The sequence below is a fragment of the Antechinus flavipes genome, chromosome 1 (assembly GCF_016432865.1).
Source record: "Antechinus flavipes isolate AdamAnt ecotype Samford, QLD, Australia chromosome 1, AdamAnt_v2, whole genome shotgun sequence".
NCBI lineage: Eukaryota > Metazoa > Chordata > Mammalia > Dasyuromorphia > Dasyuridae > Antechinus > Antechinus flavipes.
In genome coordinates this window covers 654,322,130-654,344,318 of record NC_067398.1, presented here as the reverse complement: position 1 = coordinate 654,344,318, position 22,189 = coordinate 654,322,130, and the positions used below count along the sequence as shown (strand labels likewise).

The 22,189-nt window shown below is 40.6% G+C and overlaps 1 protein-coding gene across 7 annotated transcripts in view; it reads right to left on the bottom strand.

Moving 5' to 3' along the window:
* Positions 1 to 5,947: 5,947 nt before the first annotated feature.
* Positions 5,948 to 22,189, bottom strand: part of SMARCA4 (SWI/SNF related, matrix associated, actin dependent regulator of chromatin, subfamily a, member 4) — a 107,710-nt gene continuing 91,468 nt past the window's right edge. For 5 of the 7 annotated variants that reach the window (XM_051971546.1, XM_051971548.1, XM_051971549.1 and 2 more), the window contains 6 exons: positions 20,447 to 20,700; positions 10,143 to 10,251; positions 9,391 to 9,492; positions 8,791 to 8,923; positions 8,196 to 8,335; positions 5,948 to 6,441 (listed from right to left, as the gene is read on the bottom strand). In XM_051971546.1, coding sequence (XP_051827506.1) covers positions 6,409 to 6,441; positions 8,196 to 8,335; positions 8,791 to 8,923; positions 9,391 to 9,492; positions 10,143 to 10,251; positions 20,447 to 20,700 — 771 coding nt within the window. In that variant the 3' untranslated portion in view covers positions 5,948 to 6,408. The remainder of the gene's footprint in view (positions 6,442 to 8,195; positions 8,336 to 8,790; positions 8,924 to 9,390; positions 9,493 to 10,142; positions 10,252 to 20,446; positions 20,701 to 22,189) is intronic. The other 2 variants (XM_051971547.1, XM_051971551.1) reach the window with 1 other exon arrangement.

Sequence of the window (22,189 nt, the reverse complement as noted above, 5' to 3'; positions counted from 1 at the left end):
ATAGTACTTTCACATCTTTATTAATTTATTTGTTTTTTCCTCTTGATCTGATTTTTCTTGAATAACATAATGGATATGGAAATATTTAAAAGAATTACACAATAATCCAAATTGCTTGCTGTCTTAGGGAGGAGTAAGGGGAAGAGAGGGAGAAAAATTTGCAAATTTGAAATGTGCTTTGAATTTGCATGTATTTGGAAAAATAATAAAAAAAAGTTCCCTAGTTCTTGAGACTAGGATATGTAGCAAGATCCTTTAGAAGACCTGGGAACCTCTAATACCTTTGGTTCTTAAGGGGTGTCCTTAAGGAGTTCTCCAGTGGAAAATTAAACAGTAAGTTTTTATTAAGTACCTCCTCTTCTGTTCTGGGTATTGTCTTAAGCCCTGAGCAATAGAAGTATTCAAACTATGTTGGCCCCAGGGAGTTAGTCATCCTTAACTGGGAGCATTACACACAGGATGGATGTGTCTATTCAAGCTCACAGTTCTGACATCTGCATCCATTAACCTGTCTGCTGGACCTGTGCCCATGTTTACATATCTCCATTATCTCTCTTGCAGAAACCTTTTCCCCAAATCACATACCAAGCTGGTTAATTCTCCAGCAGAGCTCCTAATAGAAATGACTCTCTTTTCCCTCATTCTCTTGTCCTTCAGTCCTTATCAAAAACCTGGGCAGCTTTCTCTGGAAGAAGTCATGCCTCCTGGCCATCCCCCAGCCCTCCAGTCACTCATATCACACTAATATAACACCCAGAACTCGGAGGAAGAACCCTCTTTGCTTTTCACTTCCACTGCCAGTTCTGGCTCAGAAACCCCTCCATTTCTGCAACAGTTCACTTCATGATCTCAGAAGGGTCAGTCCAGTGGTTTGTCTCAAAGATCTGGACCCTGGCCATCCTCCCTTCTTTCTCAGAGTTCAGTACCTTGACCCACAGCCTCTGGGGCTATGGTGAAGTTCAGGTTACCCATTTGAACCTTAGGCAACAGTTTTCTTGCTAAATTCTGACCTTTGTCTCTATACCCCTACAGGAAAGGTAAAATAAAAAAAAAAATTAAAAAAGGCAGCAGACAGATGGGGGGTTGAAGGCAGAGGAAAATGGAAGGAAGAGAAAAAGAATAGAAGGGATGGAAAGAGTAATTAATGGGCAGGATACAAGACAAGAGACACAGAGAGACAGGTATTTCTCAGGGAAACCAAGAGAAAAAAAGTACAGAAGTGGGGAGAGGATGGACAACAGTGCAGAAGGGTGAAGGACAATATGGGAAAAGCAATATAGGAGTGAATGGTGACCCCTGAGACATCAGTAGTGTGCTCAAGGACCAATGTATGTTCAGAAGACTTTGAAAGATATTCAGGGGGCAGCTAGATAGAGCAGTGGATAGAGCACCAGCCCTTAAGTCAGGAGGACCAGAGTTCAAATTTGACCTCAGACACTTAACACTTCCTAGCTCTGTAACACAACCCCAATTGCCTCAGGGGGGAAAAAAAAATTCAGGATTGGGTAAATAGGCAGTAATCAAGTGGAGGCAGCTGGTGTAGTCCTTTTAGGAGTTTAGCAAAGAGGAGAAGAGATATAGGATAATAGTTTGGGGACATAAAGGTTAATCAATCTTTTTTTTAACAACTAAAAATGGGAAGCCCGAGCATGATTATAAGTAACTGGGAAAGCATCCTTTGGGAAAGACTGAAGATGAGACACAGGAGACAAACTCCTGGAAGAGACAGGCATTGGAGTAATTCACAACTAGAGAAATTGAAATGACCTTGACAATGACTCTCTGAACAAAGAAGGAAGATGAAGATGTGACAAAATGTTAGGTCATACCCAAGAGGAAATAAATGACTCTCTGAACAAAGAAGGAAGATGAAGATGTGACAAAGTGTTAGGTCATACACAAGAGGAAATAAAGGTCCATCATGAATTTTCATCTTGATCCACTTTCCTCGTAACATTAGATCACAGAAATTCATTGTTGGGATACTGGAGGTTCAGCACCACCATTACCTGAAGTCTTGTCCACTTAGCAATTGTCCAAAGACCCTTAAGGGGTCTCCCTATCTTTCCCCCATTTCTCTACCCCCAGCTAACCCATTCCCATTGTTATTTACTATTAGGAAATTCTTTGGATAAGATGCAATTTTCCTTGTAGCTTTCACCTATGAATCCAAGCCTTTTTTATGTATTTGAGCAGTTATCATAAAATGAATGAAATCCAGACACTTGGTCCTGGGCAAATGTATACATACAATGTATCACATAGTCATCTCAGTCCATCTTTGTATAGGCTGATGAGCAAGCTTTCTTAGACTGGGGATGCCAATTTGGAAATAAGACTGCCAGCTGCTTCTGCCTCAGGGTTTTCTCTTCCACTAAGATAAGATTCTAGGCTTTGATTGGTCTGAAGGGAAGAGAGGAATGAATGGGTCCATTAGCTGAGCAGACTGCAGTATCTTAGGTGAAGATGTGCCTAACAGATTCAGACTCGCAATGAAAGCTGTGAATTTGCTGGACAGAGCTTAGGAGAAACAAGCAGCACTGGTGGATGGCAAATTATCTTTCCAACCTCCTCACATCATGACAAAGTCATAAGGAACTGAGAAAATGGGCAGGAATGAATTTCTCTGCAAAATGAATTTGCCAAAGTGTTTGCTGCTCTCAGTTCTGCCCTATTTCCTGCTGCCTGAGGGAGCAGTTAGCTTTCATGGATTTTTGGATGGAAACATGCATTTCTATAACTTCACAGAAACTTGATAGATAGGATTGGGGCAGGGAAAGTGGTGCTTTTATGCAATACTTGAGATTTTTAAAAGAAAATCCAAGACACCAGCTACCTATAAAATACCACTAAGGACTGTGGATGCTGTTAAGGGAGCGAACAACCAGGTCAGCCATTCATACAAATAAAAAAAAAACCTTGAAATTAAATGTAATGCTTGCTAGCCTCTGCTCTGGCACCTAACATCCCTCACATTTAATGTTTGAAGACAGGATGCTAACTTTGGGATCAGGAAAGCCTGAGTTCAAATCCTGCTTTAGACACTACCTGTGTGACTCAGGTTGCTCAAGTTCTCTCAGCCTCTTCTCATCTGTAAGAGATAAAAGTCCCCAACTTGGTATGGTTGGGAAGACTGAGGTGACATGTAAAGAGCTACCACAAATCCTAAACCTATATATGCTGCATGCTAAGAGCATTAGCTATTAAATTTATTTTCTTTTCCATTGCAATAAATTTTAGCCTTTTAAAATATATAATAGCATTTACATAGTACTTTAAATGTGCCATTTCATTTGATCTTTGAAAAAAACTTAAGAGGTGGCTGCTATTATCATCCCCATTTTATACAAGGAAACAGGCAAACAAAAGTGACTTGCCTAGCATCACACAGCTAAAGTGTCTGAAATTTTTGGGTCTTCCTGCCCTTCATCAGCATTGACCCAACTGGGCAATACCATGATAAAAAATGTCCACCTGCTCTCCTTCCCAGAGGACAGGAACCACTGAACAAAGACCTGTTGTGATTCAGCACTGCAATGGTGGGAGACGTGATAAAAGAATGTTTGTCTAGAATTGGTTCCTAGCTATGGTTCTAGAACGGGAAATGGGAGTTGGATTCATTGGGATCTAGATGATAACTCCTTTGACTGGGGTGAGGGGATCAAATTCAGAAAAAGCGAACATATGAGATCTCTGAGAGAAGAGCCCTAACAACTTCTGGTGCTTGAGAACTGAGGATACTTTAGTACAAGTTAGCCCTGCCCATGTGTCCAAATCCAAACTCCTCCAGCCTGACACACACAGCCTAACCCTAATGTCTAGAGCCTAGCACTGTTTTCATTCTCAGCCTAGCAACTCTGCAGACCCCATGAGATGGGAATTACAAAAGTGAGCGATGAAAGGAACCAGTCAAATACAGCCCCATTTTGTGTTCTGAGTTAATATATTTGGGTGGAGGCTGCAAATCTTAAAGGATATCAAATGTATAGCAAAGAAAATGCATGCTGAGGTGACTTCAGAGGTCCAAATCTTTGATCTTAAGACTCTCCTAAGACCTAAAGTTAGTAAGTGAATATCTGGAAGGTGGGGAGACACCCTAAGAATGTATCTACCTTGGGAAAAGCCTAAGTGACCAGTGCTTTGGACTGAAAGGCTCTGTCTTTGGAAACAGAACAATTAAACTGTTAGATCAAATGGAGACTTGATGATCACCTGCTTACAGGTAGTGGAGAGGTTTCTCATTCAGACAGAGGTGAGACTGCCCTCTCACACCAACCATCACCAGGCTTTAGAACATGAACCTCAAAATTGAGTGGATGCCCATCATTTGGGGGAATGGCTGAATAATTTATAGTATGTATTCATATAAAGAAATAATATCTTCTTAAGAATTGATGAGGAGCAGGCTGATTGCATAAAAGCTTGGACTTACATGAAGTGATACTGAGTGAAGTGAGCAGAACCAGAAAAACATTAAATATACAATAACAGCAAGATTATATGATGATCAATTCTGATAGGCTTAGCTATTTTAAAGTAATACACTGATCCAAGAAAACTCTAAATAGGATTGGGATGGAAAATGCCATCCACATCCAAAGAGCTACATAGAAACTGAATGCAGATTGAAGCATATTACTTTTTTTTAAATTGTATTTTATTTTCCCAAATATATGCAAAGCTAGTTTTCAACATTCACCTTTGCAAATTTCCCCCCCCAAGATAGCAAGGAATCTGATATAGGTTAAACATACAATTCTTCTAAACATATTTCCATATTCATCATGCTGTGCAAGAAAAATTGGATCAAGAGGGAAAAAACATAAGAAAAAACCCAATCAAGCAAACAGCAACAAAAAAGGTGGAAATAACTATGCTTTGATCCCTATCCAATCTCCATAGTTCTGGATGCAGATGGCACTTCATCACAAGTCTATTAGAGATGCCTTGAATCACCTCATTGTTGAGAAGAACCAAGTCCATCACAGTTGATTATCATATAATCTTGTCGTTGCTGTGTACAATGATCTCCTGGTTCTGCTTATTTCACTTAGCATCAGTTCATGTAAGTCTCTCCAGGCCTCTTTGAAATCACCCTGCTGAGAGTTTCTTACAAAAAGTAATATTCCATAATATTAATATACCACAATTTATTCAATCTTTCTCCAGCTGATGGGCATCACTCAGTTTCCAGTTTCTTGTGACTACAAAAAGAGCTGCCATAAACATGCACATTTGGGTCCTTTTCCTGTTTTGATGATCACTTTGGGATACAAATCCAGTAGAGACAGTACTGGATCAAAGAGGATGAAGCATACTATTTTCACTTTTTTTGTGCTTTCTCATGATTTTTCCTTTTGTTCTGATTTTTCTTTTATCACATGACTAATATGGAAATATGTTTAAAATGACATATACTCTATATCAGATTGCTTGCTCTCTTGGGGCGGGAGGAAAGAAGAGAGGAAGAAAAAAACCTGAAACTCAAAACTTTACAAAAATAAATGTTGAAAACTATCTTTACATATAATTAGAAAAACAAAATATTATTGAGGGGAAACAAAAGAAAGAAAAGAACATGAGCCTCAGAAAATCATTGTTCTTGAAGGCAGAAACAGGCGTCTTATCCTCCTACTCAGGCAGTGAATCTCCCTTCAAGCTGAGGGTGTCTTCAGCTTGTGTGTCCTTAACTTACTTTTCTTTTTCTTGTGAGGCAATTGGGGTTAAGTGCATTGCCCTGGGAACTGTTAAGTATCCGAGGTCAAATTTGAACCCAGATCCTCCTCCTGACTTGAGAGTTGGTGCTCTATGCACTGTGCCATTTAGTTGCCCCTTTGTCTTCTGCTTTCTGTGCTGGAAGCAGGGTAGGGATTGGGGAGGAGGGTGGAAGAGTTATAGAAATGACTGCAACACATGAATATTGTAAAGATAATAAGTCCACCAAAGAGTCTTTCTGTTTAATTTATTACTGTCTGAAATCCAGTGACGCTGACACACACACACTCACCAGGGTCAGTGTCCCCTGTGGACAGGTGGACCTGGTGACTTTGACCTGTTGAATAAAATACAGTACTAGTAGTGGACGGCTACACACATGCATCCACAGTTTAAACTACAGTGATTCAATACTGCAACTGAAACAGTACTGCCAGAAAAAGAAAAAATAGATATCAAGTGTTCCCCAATTCATAATTCTTTTTTTTTTTTCCTTTTTAAACAGTTAATGCTGTTATAAACGCTACTGATGTCAGGACAAGGCAAGACACAAACAGTCCTACATCTTCTCTGCAGTATAAATATGGAAGATTTTTATACAGTTTACTGAAGTCTGATACTACATTTGTTGCTACCCGTTACAGCTAAAGGAAGAGGGACTCTCTCGGGGGTCTACAGCGTGGAATGTCCGATTTAGTCTTCTTCACTGCCACTTCCTGAGCGATCCTAAAAAGTAGGGCAAAAAGAAAGGCTGGTGAGCACACAGGCAGGAAGGCAGGGCCCTCAGGGGAACTGCCCAGAATCCAGGAAGCTGAAAGTACCATATCACTCTTGGGGTTGGAAGGGACTTTTGAAGATAATCTAATCCCACACCCTCACTTTACTTGAAGAAACTAAGGCCCACAAAGATGATGTTCAAAGGTCGCTTAGTTGGAAAGCAGCCAAGATTCAGACCCAGGTTCTGGGACTGCACAGCAGTCCTCTTGCCATTACACAAGACGCCACCATTCTAACCTATCCTTCCAGAGAAATGGACCAATCAGTGTGAGGAAACATTTAGTTAATTCTCTGATGAAAGGTAGGCTTCAATCTTTACTGGGAAATAGAATACTTATTTGATTTGTGTCCTAAGATGACTGCCTTGGGTATTAGGCAGGATCTCACAAATGCGGGTATCTTGCAAACCTGTGGCATTTCTGAACTATCATATGCAGCATTTATATTCAGGGAAGGCAGAAATAGTGATTAAACTGAAAATATCTGTGTTTTAGATCACAAACACAGGTTAGGATTTGTTTTGCTAATTCTAATTCCCTTAAGATTAGTTGAAATGCAACTCTGTAACATACACATCCTAAGGTTCTGTGATTTTCTTAATCTAAAAGTTTCCTTATTTAACAGTGGTTACGTTTTTTCATTAGAGGTTGTTAGCTCTTCCTAGTGGGCCCAGTCTCAGTTTAATATAGCAACGAGCCCCCAAAGGTTTATATTTTATTTATATTTTAAAGACTTTTTAATCTAATGACATTTTCAGAATAGACAATGAAAACCATTGGACATTACAAGAAATCCTAGCTTGAAAGTTACAGTGCAAAGTTATGGAAGCTTAGCCTGCAGGAACTTAAAAGAGGGACAAAAAGGCTTAAATAAAAATAAATCAAGAAAAACTATTGGCTAATATCAACCAGGGTGATCAAAGCTGCCTCTACCTTTTTTTTGCCAGAAACAGGCCTGGGATGGGTTAGGATTAGCTATCCCAACATGGCAACTTTAGACAGTTCACTACCTTGGGAATGGGGTCTACTGAATTCTTTTTATTTGTATGTACACTGTCTAACAAGGAAGGAGGAGGTGGGGGAAGATGATAATGCTATGTTGGAAGATCATCCCCTGAAACCTTCTGGGGGCACGATGGTCTTGGTTTCTTTCTCCAGGTTTAGAAGCCGCTGCAGCTATGCTGTTGCCCCACATCTGAGGATGCGTTGGGCAGTGAGGGCTGGGGTCCCATGAGATCATCCAAGGTTGTTTCCAGTTATAAGTACTTTATGGAATGTTAAAGTGATTACTGTTTTTGGTAACCAAAGCCTATACTAGAAAGGACCCAGGCTCTCAGACTTAAATGTTTGCTGAAGTGGGGAGAGAATCTCTTTATAGGATAACTTCAGATTTAAGTACTTGACTTTTGCCCATGTTAAGTATTACCTAGACAGGCATTTACTGTAACTCTCTGCTCCTTATTGCCTGTGAGTAACTTTAGAAAAAACATTTTAGCTTGACAGTCCTCAGTTACCTTGGTTGTCAAGTGAGGGGAAGGACTAGGTAACCTGACGAGCTTCCTCTGGCTTTGGCTCCCTGAGCTAATGATGAGTTTGAAAAGCATGTGGCAGAGCATAAGCAAAGTACACTCTGACTGATGCTCCTGCCAGACTGAACATGCACCCCAGTTTTGCCTTTTACAAACAAGATCCTCTGGTCTTTACCTCCTCCTGTTCTTCTTCGCTGTCATCGTCACTTACTACTGGTTTGGCTCGGGACCCCCGGCTGGTGCGTCTCCGACCCTTTAAACGGTCCTGTGCTTTCTCTTTTCGGCCAAGTTTGATCTTCACTTTGACAGAACGAGCTGAAAAGGAATAACATGGAATAAGACTGAGTGGGTACTTGTTGGGCTCTGAGGACCAAGGGAAGAAAACTGGTTATAGGCTCAGAGCTCCCCCAAAAGCCTTTTGCCCTACTCTTTTCCCAGCTTTCAGCCCTCCCTGAATCCCAGAAGTCAGAGTATAAATCCACAAACCCACTCTTCTTCCAGGATGATAAAATGGGTAGTACCAAAAGGGCCTATGAGAATCATGAAACTTTCCAGGACCCCAAAATTGGGGTTATTTACACCGTGAAAAAGAGGAAAAACCCATCTTCCCCAGCTAGTGACACAAGAACTGGAATCTCCCCACTTCTCCCTACACAAATCTTTCCAGTCTCCAGGCTTGTCACTCTCATGCTCCCATTTCCCCAGGGAGACTATAGGTATCTGGTTAGGATGCTGTTACTACCAAGTCTGAAGCATCAAAGCAAACTCACACTCAGATTCAGATCCTTCCTCTTCCCCTTCTTCCTCCTCTTCACTTTCTTCTCCTTCGCTATCATCCTCTTTCTCAATTTTCTGTCTCACACTAGTGAAAACAGATTGTAGGACGATCGAGTCTTCATAGATCTAAGGGGAAGGGAAGTTGGAGAGTGGGAAGGATAGTTGAGTTGGAACCAAGCCAATCTGGCAGAATTTATAACATCTTTAATATGGGAGTGTTGGGAAAGAAGAAATTACATTATAACAACATTCATGAGAGAAGGGACAGAGCCAGGAACATGAATCTGCAGAGTTCTACTGTATGTGGACATTTATGATCAACAGCTTTTAAAGAGCACATGCACCCTTTTGGTAGGGTGAAATTCATTTCCTCAGGTCAGGGGGCAAATGGCCTAGATTTTACAAGTAGGGCCTTCTCTCTCGGTGTAGATCACACCAGCCCTAGAGATGTCCAGGAGACCAACAAGAAAAGTTAAAAATGCAGCCATAGTTGGTCTCAATTGTTGACAAAGGAAGGGAGGCTGGCTGCATCTGAAATTGGGGGATAGGCTCTTCCAGCTGTCCCCTCCCAGGTTGTGGTGCTGGATCTTTACCAGTGAGCCTTCCAGATTGAAGGTCTGAGCATTCTGACACAACAGCATCACATCCTTCTCTAGGTCATTGAGACTTCGGTACTTGTGGTTGCGGATCCGTTCCTGGGAAACAAGGGAGAGAGAAAGGTGAGGGTCAAGACTTGGTATATAATGAAGCGCTGAAATGACAGAAAACCACTTCTTCCCCAAAGATCATCCTATATACCTCTAATCATTTAAAAGAGAACTGTCCTGAGACAGTAAATAGAATAGTGGTCCTGGAGTCAGGAAGACCCGAGTTCAAATCTAGCCTTAGTCACTTGACACATATTAGCTGTGTGATCTTGGACAATTCACTTAACCCTGACTGCCTCCTCCATGGGGGGTGGGGGGTGGGGTGGATGGGGGTGGAGAAGGTAAACTGTCTTGTTGAAAAACTCAGTCTGTTTCATAGGCCTTAAATCAGAGCTTAATGCAGCACTTTTCATATTAGTATCCATATAATTGCTGGCCACAGGAAAAACCCTATTTTCAGTCTCACCAGACCCATCTGAAGTCTTTGCCCATCAAGCTGGGATTCCTCTGAAATGACCTTGCGTGACCCAAGAAATAACAGGTCATGGCTAGTCAGACAAGTAACAGGAGCAAAATTAGGCGACAGGAATAGGGGTGTTGTCCAGGCTATTTTTAGAATGTTTTATTAACAAGGCAGGACTTCTAGCTTATAGGTAAGAAATCTCTTTTTCTTAACTGCATCTGGAAGGCAATGTTACCTTTATTTTCTTGAAGTCCACAGGTTTTCGGATGAGTTCGTAGTACTCTGGCAGTTCTTTTCGGGAAGGAAGCTGAATAAACACCTCGCTCAGCTGGCGTCCACTACTACTACAAAACAAGGGGACACACACCCACCAGGCATGAACTACCAGCTCAGGCAGGCACCCACCCCAAAGCTGGCCCTTCCCATCTCTTCCCCTGCCCGGGGCCCTCCTGGGGAGCACAAGCTCCACAAAACAAGCATAAGGATGACCACAACGCCAGGATTTCATACTTCCATTTCCAGGGTATGACCAATGGGAACTAGGGAAGGGAGGGAGACGCCGAGACCTGGGCTAACTAAACAGCACAAAAGGAGGGAAGAGAATATGACAAAAACTGATACTGCTGGAGGAGAAACACAGTAGGTCTATGGTGGGAAAGGTGAGAGAATATGTACACTCAGATATATCATCCAACTCAAGAGATTTATGATTTTAAGACAATATAGACACAGTTCATTTTGCTTGAGTTTGAAATATTAAATAAAAAATACAGTTTATTCAGACAAAAACCACAAACTTATTAATACATTTAACTTTTGAATGTTTTTATTTTTTGTTACAAATGGAGGTACCAGTGGCTAGGCTTCCACAGAACTGAGTATCTTGTAGCTTCTTCCAGTTTAAGACAAGTAGGCAAACAACAAAGAACACAGGAAACCATCAGAATAAAGCAAGGAAGTTTTGTGTTCTAAGGGTGTTACAGAGTTCTGTCCACCATTGGGAAGGTAATAGCAAGTGCTTAGTTCCACAAAAGACATGGGGGTATCAATCATACTAATTCTTTAAACTCACTGATTATACCCAGGCTTCTCAGAATCACTTTATGAGTTGTCAGTATCAGCTACTTCTGAAGCTTCGTGTGTATGACTGCCCTAGACTTCTGGAAAACTGAAGGTCTGCTCAAATTGAAATAAATTCCTCTACTCTTTGGTGTTTTTATTTTTCTTGACTTAAGAGGAACTTATTTCCCCAAACAGTTTCATATGCTTCAGCAGCAGGTGAGAAATAAGAAGAATCAGAAGTTACAAGTAGGACAAAGGCCCTGCCCACACACACTATGTCAGGCAGTAATCCTTGGCCAACTATCTGAAAGAGGTATGGTTTTTTGCCACATCTGTTAGCTTATTTGTAAAACAGTCCTTTTCAAATGATAGCAGCCGTGCTTTAAGGTTTCTAAGGTGGCTTATATTTATCTCATTTCATCCTCACAACAACCACATTGGACAAATACCATCTCATTTTGCAAATGGGAAAATTGAGGCCGAGAGCAGGTAAGTGACTTGTCCAGTGTCACACAACTGAAAACAGATTTTCTTGACTCAGTCTAGCTCTCAGGTTATGATGCTAAGGATTCCTTTCTAAGGCCACATGACCTAACCGAGACTCCCACAACATAATAGAAAGAACACAGGAGAACAACTAATTTTACTGCTACTTTGACCCGAATTTTTATCACTTCTCTGAACCTCAGTTTCTTCCTCCATAAAATGAGGAAGGTGAAATAAATAGCTGCTAAAGTCTTTTTTGCAGGGATGATTTAGCTTAAATCTGTTGCCCTTCCTTCCTGCTTCCAAATTTTGGAAATGAGATATACAGGAGCTTTTGACAACAAAAAAATATTTCTTCAAAAAAATCTTTTTGGATGTAATGTTTTTATACAACAATCATTCCCCAACAATAATCCTCCCTCTATGTAGAACCATCTCTTACAAAAGAGATTAAAAAAAACCAGTCAAATCAAACTGCCCAATCTAATGCCTATGAGGGGCCAAATGTGGTCATCTATGCAGAGGTGTGTCATTTCTTAGCAGAGAGCAAGGGGGCGTTTTTGAGTCTGAATCAAAGGGAATCAATGGGAGTCCCTGCAAGTATTCTGGATCTGGACACCTCCCAGAGTAATCTTCCTGTTCATATGACTGTGGTCACCATATCCACTGCTCTCCTGGGTTCACTCTCTTTACTTCAATTCAGTTCAAACAAATATTTCTGGGTTTCTCTGAATTATTCACATTCTTCATTACTTAAAATGCAACAATATTGTCCATTAAATTTATTTACCATTTACAGCAGCATGTTAACAAAATTCTTTCCATTTCATAATAAATTCTTTCATGTGATTGTCTTTTGTACATAGATTGAAATAACTTACATTTATCTAATGTTTTGAGGTTCACATAACTACATTTTCTTGCATTTGGTCTTCTGTCCAAGGAAGTGAAGGAAGGGAGGAGTATTATTGTGAGTGAGTCCCAGCCCATGCAGTTTGGGACTGAAGGTCCTCATTTGTACTAAGGAGGCTAACAAAGAGATCTCTTCATTTTCCCTTCTAGTTCTCAAGGTCTAGAAGCCTCTTTTTTTTTTATTACGTAAACTATAAAACCAGAAAATATGAATAAGCTCAATGATAATCTCAGTTATATCACCATTAAATTCAAGAACAGGATGGAAACCCAAGTCTTCTGAGCCCAAAGCCTCTCTTTTCCACTCTGATTACCCTGGAGCTTTTGGGTAGTTTCTCTGGCCAGATGGCATCATCCAATTCAAGGAAGCCTCTACTTTAGGTACCACAGGGAGCTCTGTGGCTGACCATCCTAAGGTATACCATTCCTTATGCTTTAAGACAGTTTACTAGCCCAAACTATTAACTGTTTCTTAAAGATGTTGGTAACCTTCCTCAGCGCCTCTCTGCCCTACTGGACTGTCCCCAAATGAAGTGTTGGTAGCAGCCCATTTGAGGTTGAGCTTGTTGCCTTTCTTACTTGCTTCTGAGATGGCAGCCACAGAAGGAACGAGGGCTCCATGCTTCCCTACTCCTTTGTTCATATGCCATGAGGACGTGCGCTGTGGCCACAATAGGCTTTGCTCCCTCTTCGGGACCCTGACCTGCCCCTTCAGTTACCAAGGCTTCATCAGGCCTTGGGTCTAGTAGAAGACACCATGTTTTTCAGCCAGGATGTTCAGTACTCATCAAAGCTTCTATGAGGAAAAAGAAAGACTAGGGTGTTCCTGATATGTGCTGGCTTCTTTCTGCCAGGGTTTGTGCAGGAGCAGTTTGCTGGTACTTCCTATTGTCTTAGTGTTCATGCTTCTAGTCTGAAAGATATTTGGTCAGAGAGCGCCACCTTCTGGTCTCAGTCATTTAAAAAATTATCTGCTTAAGCTGGATTCCCAGCGGCTAACATTGATTTGCTAGCAGACAATACGACTCTTGCAAAAGCTCAGACCAAGGGCTGCTGGATCCCTGGGGAAGGGGGAGATTCTGCCTTCAAAGGGAGCAGCTGCTACGACTCCTCATGACTTGTTTGTAGCTGTTTGGCTGCGGATGATGCTGATGTCACAGAAGATGGAAGAATCAGATCAGACTGAACTTCATTAAGGTCCTTTTCACTTTTGACCAAGGAAGATTTAAAAAAAATATTTGCAGAACATTTCTTAAAGATGAGAATAAGTCTGGCCATTTTAACAATATGGTGCAATTGGAAATGGCTCTTCCATAGTTCAACAGTTATAAGTCATGTTGTTTGGGCTAGTGTGGAGAAGCTTCTACACATTACACACTGCTCGTCACTCTGCTGCAGAGAGAAATAAGAAACAAAAACAAAGAGCAGTTTAGTGGGCTGCTACCAACACTACACTACCTCAGAGTGAGCACTGGACTGCCCAGCAGCCCCAGGTCCCAGCCTAGCCACAAAGGAGGCTGGTAGGCGGGCTGCAGAGGGAAGCAGCTTTGCTACAAAATATCAGATCAGTAAGAACAGGTTGTGGAAATGGGTTAAGATAAAATTGGATGATTCTGAATTCAGATAAATGTAAAGTCTTACCTTCCAAGAGCGAGGGCACTTTCAGGATCTATGTGGATTTCCAGGTCACAGGCTCAGGAAGTAGTTGTTTTCAACTTCTTTTCAACTCTACCCCCTTAAGACTTGCTCTGATGTTTCTCTGTCCTGCATACTTTGGGCAGGGCAGTAAGCTCCTGGCTTCTAATCTCTACAGGAAATGGATGGAGGAATGGATGCTGATGCCAGCGCTCCCCACATTCCAAGCTGTTGCTCCAACCCTTTCTAGTGGCAAGTCACTTCCTCTTCCTGAGCCACAAGAACACACCTCATGGTCAGTCCCTAACTCAAGGGCAGACTGAGGAGGTTCATGGGCCAACAAGGTGAACCCTGGTGCCCCTGGAGGTGTGTGGGGCTTGTGCATGTCTGAGACAGGACTGTGTACTGTTAGAGAATGTTACACTGAAATCTGCCTGCTGCATATGTATAGGCCTGGCTTTTCCACATTCAAAAGCAATACCCCACAGTATTTATTCAACACAAACATTATGTTTATTTCCTCTCCTTCCTCTCTACTACCAAAGTGTGACTCAAAGCTTAGATCCTCCAAAGCCAGGCAGGCTGGGTGATAGGCCATATGCTGTCTGAAAACCAGACTAGCTAAGTGGAGAGAGGTTAGAAATCAGAGAGTTGGCTATCACATTGGACTTTTTTGGCCATGGTTAAGTTATTTATCTTTTACCAAAATGTAGAAAAGGATATGACCTGACCCAGGAGCATGACTATGCACAAAGAGTGAATCAGAGATCCTTCAAGTTGTTTCTTTCCCCCTGTAGTCCTTGGCACTCCACATCTATATTATGCATGTAGAGAAACAGCAGGACAAAGAATCAAAATATAATAAACCTGCCCAGAAACTAATCAACACTAGAACAAAAATAACAAGGAGACCGCTAGAATTGCTAACGCAGGTTTCTTCCTCAGATGCTTCCTTGTGGTTTCCCTCCATTTACTCAGTTGATAAAGCCTTCAAGTAGAGGCCTAGGGACACATTGCTACCTGAGGGCTACATTTACTAACTGCAGAGCAGCTTGCTGCTAGGAATTAGGCCTTAGTGATCCTTCCAACAAAAATACAAACTCTTTGGGATTAGTTCCCTTCTGATTCTGCTATGTCAGCAATAGGAAAGGGGGCAGATGGTAGCTAGAATCACAAGGATGATCAAAGGAGGTCCTCAGGAGAGTTGATAAACTAACAGAGAAACTGAGCTGGACCCACAATGACATTTTTCTAGACTTATATTGGAAGATATGCAATGATTATTTAGCAAGGATGAACACATGGACAGCCCAAGTGTCACACAGGTATCCAGGAAACATGAGAAGAACCAGAAGAAGTAGATCTTCAGTGGAATAATTACACGAAGGCCTGGATGAATATCACACATGATGAAGAGACATGGGAGGGTGGAGACTTATGCCCTGGGAATAAGTATTCACAATGATAGGCTCATGGAGCCATCAACGAAGTAATCCCATAGAAAATGCCATCCACATCCAAAAAGAGTTCTACAGAGACTGAATATAGATTGAAATATACTATTTTCATCTTTTTTTGTTTGTTTTCTTTCTCATGGTTTTTCCCTTTTGGTCTGATTGTTCTTGCATGACACGACAAATATGGAAATTGTACATATTTAACCTATATCAGATTGCTTGCTGTCTTGGGCATACAAAAAGTCTTACAAAAATGAATGTTGAAAACTATCTTTGCATATATTTGGAAAAATAAAATACTAGTGAAAGTTTAAAAAAAAGTTAATCCCAGAAATTCTTTTCCTAGATCTGTAGAAAACTTTCAAAACTCATAAATACATATGACCAAAAATTAGTGATTACCATATATTAGGAACTAAATATACTACTAATCTTCCTAAGAGCCCCTATCTGGATTTCTCCTCTATCTAACACCTTTGATAGCTTCCCTGTCCCTATAGTATAAAATACAAATTCCTTAACTCGGCCTTCAAAGGACTCCCAAAATCTGATTCCAAGTACATCATGGGCAGAATCAGAGCCAAAGGAATAGGATGAGGTATGTTTCATCCTCACTGTCTTTTCTGCTACTGGTGCTATTCTAAGAATGCTTTTAAATCCACAGAGAATGAGTTTATATACTACAAAAAGTATATTGGAACAAAAATTCAAAAGAATAACTGTGAGATCATTTTTATTTAAATGCCATCAAAAAAAGGTGAGACAATAATAACTGAATGATTTAGTGCTGTGTTTTACACAAATTATTCAATTGCACATCTCTAGATCTCCTTCCAAAAACATGGAGCCAAGTTCAGAGTTCAAATAACTGGCCCCTTGTCATGGGGGCAGAGCATTGGTTCAATCCTTGTCTCCCTGACTCCCTAAATCCAGTGCTCTAACAACCATACCACCCAGCGAGCAGACACTTCCCCAACATCCAGTGCATGACCTGCATACAGTAGGCCTTTAAAGATTTGCTGAACTGAATTTTTGATACCAAATCCTAACCATCTTTTTGGATACAACTGCAATCCCTTTTTCTTTGTGAAGGCATGTTAGCCCCAAACATTATCTGCCACTCACTCCCTGGTGATGAAATGACACTATTTACCATCCTCAGCACCAAAGTCCCCTGCCTTTGTATCTCCTGCTCCATACATCAAGTCCTACCAATGCATGGCTACCTAGCATTGCAAAGCAAAGTACTCAGGCAATCAAACAAAACTGTGGTTAGCATTACAGCTTGTCTGCACACCTTCCAAACTCCTTTCAAAACTGAACAATGTTCTAAATACAGTATTCCTGTGAGGGCTTAAATAATAGTAAAGGATCAAAAGAAAGCTGTCAGCTTCTATGAGAACAGATATATAGCTGGGAGGCTCTAAAAAGCTGATACAGGGGCAACTCCCTCATTTTACAGATGAAAAAAAGAAGTCTAGAAAGGGCAAGGGTCTAAGGTTCCACAGAAAGTAAATGAAAGATCTGGGACTGAAACCAAGCCCAGATTCCCAGGTCCAGGGTACTTTACTGTTTACACCTTCAAGTCCAAGAATCACCACAATTGGAGATCAAGAATACAAGGCCATGGGTAAGTAACCCACTCTCTCCATGAAGATGCTTCCCATATCTATAGATCAGTCATCCCATACCACTTACTGCATGGCCCAAGGGCCATTTCTCAAATTCAATGTGTCCAAAATGAAGCATATTCTCAACTTCCTAACAAGGAAGTTCCTTCAAGTCACCCTGATTTACCACCATAAAAATGACTTCCCTCCTCAATCCAATCAGGTGTCAACCCCGGTCTAACCCACCACTACAATATTTCTTGTATCAATCTCCATTTCTATGCTCATGTTGATCATGACCAGAGTTCAGGCACTTACACTTTTTGGCGTGACTAATACAAAGGGCCAGAATTCTAACTAGTTTTCCTGCCTGCTTTCTCCCCTCTAACTTATCCTTAATAGCTGCCAAACTCAGTTTTAGATGAAGGTATAATCATGTCATTGCATTGAACACTTGACTTCAGAGACTCCTTTCTGCTTGGAAGATAAAGTATGTTAATGTCTTTGTTTAAAATCTTTCACAATTTGACTCCAGTCTGTGTTTCTAGATTTTTCCTTCACTCCCTTTATGTTCTAACCAGGATACTTCACTTGTGTTACAATTCCCAATTCTAGATATTTATATATGCTCCCTTCTTCTCCCCTTCCATCCCTCTAACATACTCCCTTATTTCTCATTCACACAATCCATCAGTTCAAAGGCCACTTTTCACAAGAAGCCTTGCAGAATCCCCACTAATTTAATGCCTCTCCTACTATACCTGTATATGTATGTATAAAGTCATACCCATACAGTATATGGCTTTATCCATCCACATTTTCCACTCTACCCAATGTTGCTCCTGGAAGGAAAAAGCTTGCTTTTCTTTTTCTATTTCCTAGGCAGCCCTAACATTTACTTAATAAATGATGTTGAATGAACAAATGAATATATATTCGAGGGAGAAAAAGTTGATCCTTCCTCTGAACAAGGACAGATTATACTCCTGTGCCTTTTCCTCCCATGGGTTATTTTCCCCCGGAAGAGGTACTGAATAGTTCAGATAATATCCTTATGGCCTCACTGAATGTTACTTAACAGCACAGAACCAAAACTGTGGTTTTTTTGCTATGAGGAACCTTCACTTTCATTCTCTCCTAAATATTATTTTCTATTTGTAACAGCTGATTTTCAATTTTATACCATTCTTGATTCTTGGTCATGATCCTACTCATGCTTAGCCTATCTCTGCACTCACAAGGAAATAGACTCACAAAAATAAAGGTGATCTCTAATTACTTTTCCTTGAAGAACTTTTGTAAGCATGAGAATGTGATTTGAGAGGCAGCTCATTCCACTTGTGGCCAGCACTGATCATTGGGAATTTTTCCAAACACTTGAGCCAAAATCTGCTTCTCTGTAATATCTCCTTAGATGTTCTTAGATCTGTTCAGCTTGTCATTCTCATTTTGAGAAACACCTGAGATACTTCATCAGTGAAGATTAGTATGAGTATGGGAAAAGGTCATTCAAGGCCACTCAGTCTAACTATCCATTCCCCTCTCCTAAAGAAAGATATTGCTTGGGTCATTAGTTTTGAAGAAACCTGCTGCCTATTCTGGGATTGGCAATTGTGTTTTTTTTTTTTCCTCTTTAATATTTTATTTTATAATAACTTTATATTGACAGAATCCATGCCAGGGTAATTTTTTTTACAACATTATCCCTTGCATTCGCTTCTGTTCCGATTTTTCCCCTCCCTCTCTCTACCCCCTTCCCTAGCTGGCAAGCAGTCCCATATATGTTAGATATGCTTGGCAATTCTGTTTAAAGAGTTTTGAGTTTGAATAAAAAACATGTTCCAATACTACCTCTCTTTACAGTGTCCTCTGGTGAAGAAGGCAAGGTTCTGTTCCCAACTACTAACTAACCCTTAATACCCGGGTTATTTTTTGGATTTGCTGAAAACAGACATAAAAGGAGGCCACAATTCTTCCATCTAGTTACATGGATATTTGAAAAAAAAAAAGCTTACAAAAGCACAGTATCAAGCCTGAGATTTTGCACATTCCCAGGAAGAGCTCAGACAATGGACATGACTTGGGAATATGAGAAGCAGAGAGGTTCCCCGTTTCTAAGGGTGGTATAAATCACTTCATCTTTATAAGCCATAATTCAGCCCTAAAGTGGTAACAATATTTATACTTCTGATTTACAGTATTGTGGGGAAATTCTTTGTAAATTTTAAAGCCCTAAAGAAATACATACTATTAGTATTAAAGCTTTACCATGTATAAATATTCCGAGCAGTATGTACCTTGTAAGATGGTAGTCTAAACATCTCCCTAATATTAGTACTATATGTAGTACAATAATGCCTAAACCTCTGCAACTTTTCTTCACATGCCAGATCTTACTGAATTTATTAAAAATTACAGAACGTAAAGCCATTTAATAACTTATCAAATGAAATGTTTTCAATAGAGTAACATGAACCACAGATTGAGTTTAGGGTCCTATGTGTACATCAAATTTGGCCAAAGGAAAATAATAGAATATAAAATGTTAATTAGTCAAGATCAAAAAAAAAAAAAAAAAAAAACTGTCTTGCTCAAGAATACAGTCAACTTAAACTTCCCTAGCAAGATTTTTTTTATTTTTAAAGCTAGTATTTCTTGGGGCTAACCTTTTTTTAGGCCTATTCCTTCCATCTTTTTAGCTACCAGCTAGGTCTTAACTCCCTTACTGGTGATGTTTAGGGCTCCTAAGAAGTACTTTAAGACCTCAGAAAAAGGCACTTCTTTCTAAAGCTGCTATGACTGGTGAAGAAGACAAATGGGACACTAAAACAAGTTAAGAATTTTTCCCTACTGTGCTTTCTAGTCTTGCACAAAATCCTAAATCCCACCAAACACAGGTAGCTGTAATACCTCTTCTAAGGCAAAGACATGCTTCAATTGTATTATATATTGCATATATACCATATCACCCTGAAAACAACTCAATGCAATGGGCCTTAAAAGATGAGAGCTTGTAACCACCTAGGGAGAACACGAAATTGAAAGGCAGAGGATAGGTAGCGAATCAAAGCCTCCACAAAGTCTGCAAGGAGATACAAAAAGCTATAGACAAAAGCTTGCCTCCACTACTGGCTCAAGATGGGGTGAGATATAGACTCTGAAGAGCCCTATGAACACAGTTGCTTCTCATTCCATTCTAATTTTTGGTATTACCAAGGAGGCACAAGAAAATGTCATTTAGCCAAAATCTTCTTCAGCACAACTAAAGACAACCAGTCTGGTAGTGACACCCACTGGACTCTGGCTGTACCCCATCCTCCTGCTCATAGGAAGCAGTCACGAAGTGAAGAGGCTATTCTGTTCCTTTCTTCACTTACCTGTCTTTGTATTTGATCACAGCATCCACAATCTTTTTCATTTTCTTGGTGAGGTTTGGTGGGTTCGGAGAGAGCTTTTCAGCAGGAGGTCTGCCACGTTTCTTTTGCTTTTTGCTCTCATCATCCTTGTCACGACTGCGAGTGCTGGTTGTAGGTGTTGAAGAGCCGGCATCGCTGTCTCGTTTGCGTTTCCGAGATGACTTCTTCTGTCGAACTTCTTCCTCGATTTCCTCCAGTGTACCTTCTTCTATGGCCTTCAAGGTCAGTGGTAGTAAAACAGAACAACCACCATCCAGATTATTTAGGGAGAGGAATACAACAGAAACAACTCATTCATACACAAAGCTAAGGGAAGGGCTGCTAACAGTAAGGGAAAGAAGGGCAAGCTCCATGCTATACACCCCAAATCCGGTTCAATTCACTTGTTGTGCTATCTAAACTTTGTAATGAGTGCTACAAATGAAAACAACCCATGGGCACTTTCACCCTTAAGGAAGAGGGCACTGGACTTATGCTCTCTGGGTCTGGGTTTTCTTACTGGTAAAATAAAGAGTTGGAATCCGTTAATTTTAAAGTTCCCTTCCAGCTCTAAGACTCTATATTTTGTCTCTTAAGTCAATTTTTCCTGCCCAAGAAGACAAGGGACCTCTTGGCCCTCTAGCAGAGACCTCTCTCCAAGGTGGTATTCCATTTCCCTAAGATTTCCTTGTAAGATAGTATTCCTTTTAGGAGCTGAACTTATGACTTAGACTTAGACTTTGCCATTCCATCCCGTAAGCCATGTAGACCTCCACCTCCAGCCCTCTCCACAGGAAATTGGGGTTTTTTTTGGCAGTGATTTTCATCACAGCTCTAGGCCTTCTGAACTCAGAAGCCACAGAAGCACAAACTGCTTCACCCTCACACCTCGCACACACAGCCTTGACATAACAGGCTTGTTTATTCCTTTTCTGCATTTAAAATCTTTTACAAATGTGTGCATACACTTTTGGACAGTGTGTGAAATTTTAAGTAAGCAGACCGGCTATATAGGATGGTAGAGAAAAGCAAATCAGTATGGAGAGTTTTATCTGGAAATGACACTGAGCAAGAGTGTGTCCTGGTGGGACAGGTAAGGCTGGTTCTGTCACTACATGAGCAACATCATTTGCCCCTTCTGGTTCCCTAGAAACCAAATCAAATCTACTTTAAAACTATATATTTACTTCCTCTGGCTTTTTTGGGGGGAATAACATCAACATCTATAACATAGTACTCTTGTCAGCCCTTGGTTTTTAATAACAATGAAATGGAATTTATTAAGCTGAAAGAAATGAGAGTGGGTCATGCTCTGAACAGGGAGTTCCTGGTAGCTGACTTTATTATCAAATAAGAGGCTAGGCTCTGATGATGGGTTTCTTAAAAAATTTTTTAATTTATATTTTGATTTTTGCATCATTTCCAGTGTCTAATATTCCTTTTTGGTAAGCTGTCCCATTTAACAAAATAAAAGGAAAAGCAGGTCAGGAAAACTGAACCTAAAAGTATATTAACTGTGTGTCCATAGTACTGCACCTCTGTAAAGAAAGGATGAGAAACATTTTTTTTTTTTAAATCTTTGGATCATAGAATTAAGAGCTGGAAGGCACCATGGAGGCTCCCAAATCCAATTTTCTCTCTACCAGATAAGAAAACCTCGGGGTAAGAGAGGTTGAATTGTCTTGCCCAGGACTACACAGCTAGATTGCATCTCAGACAGAACTT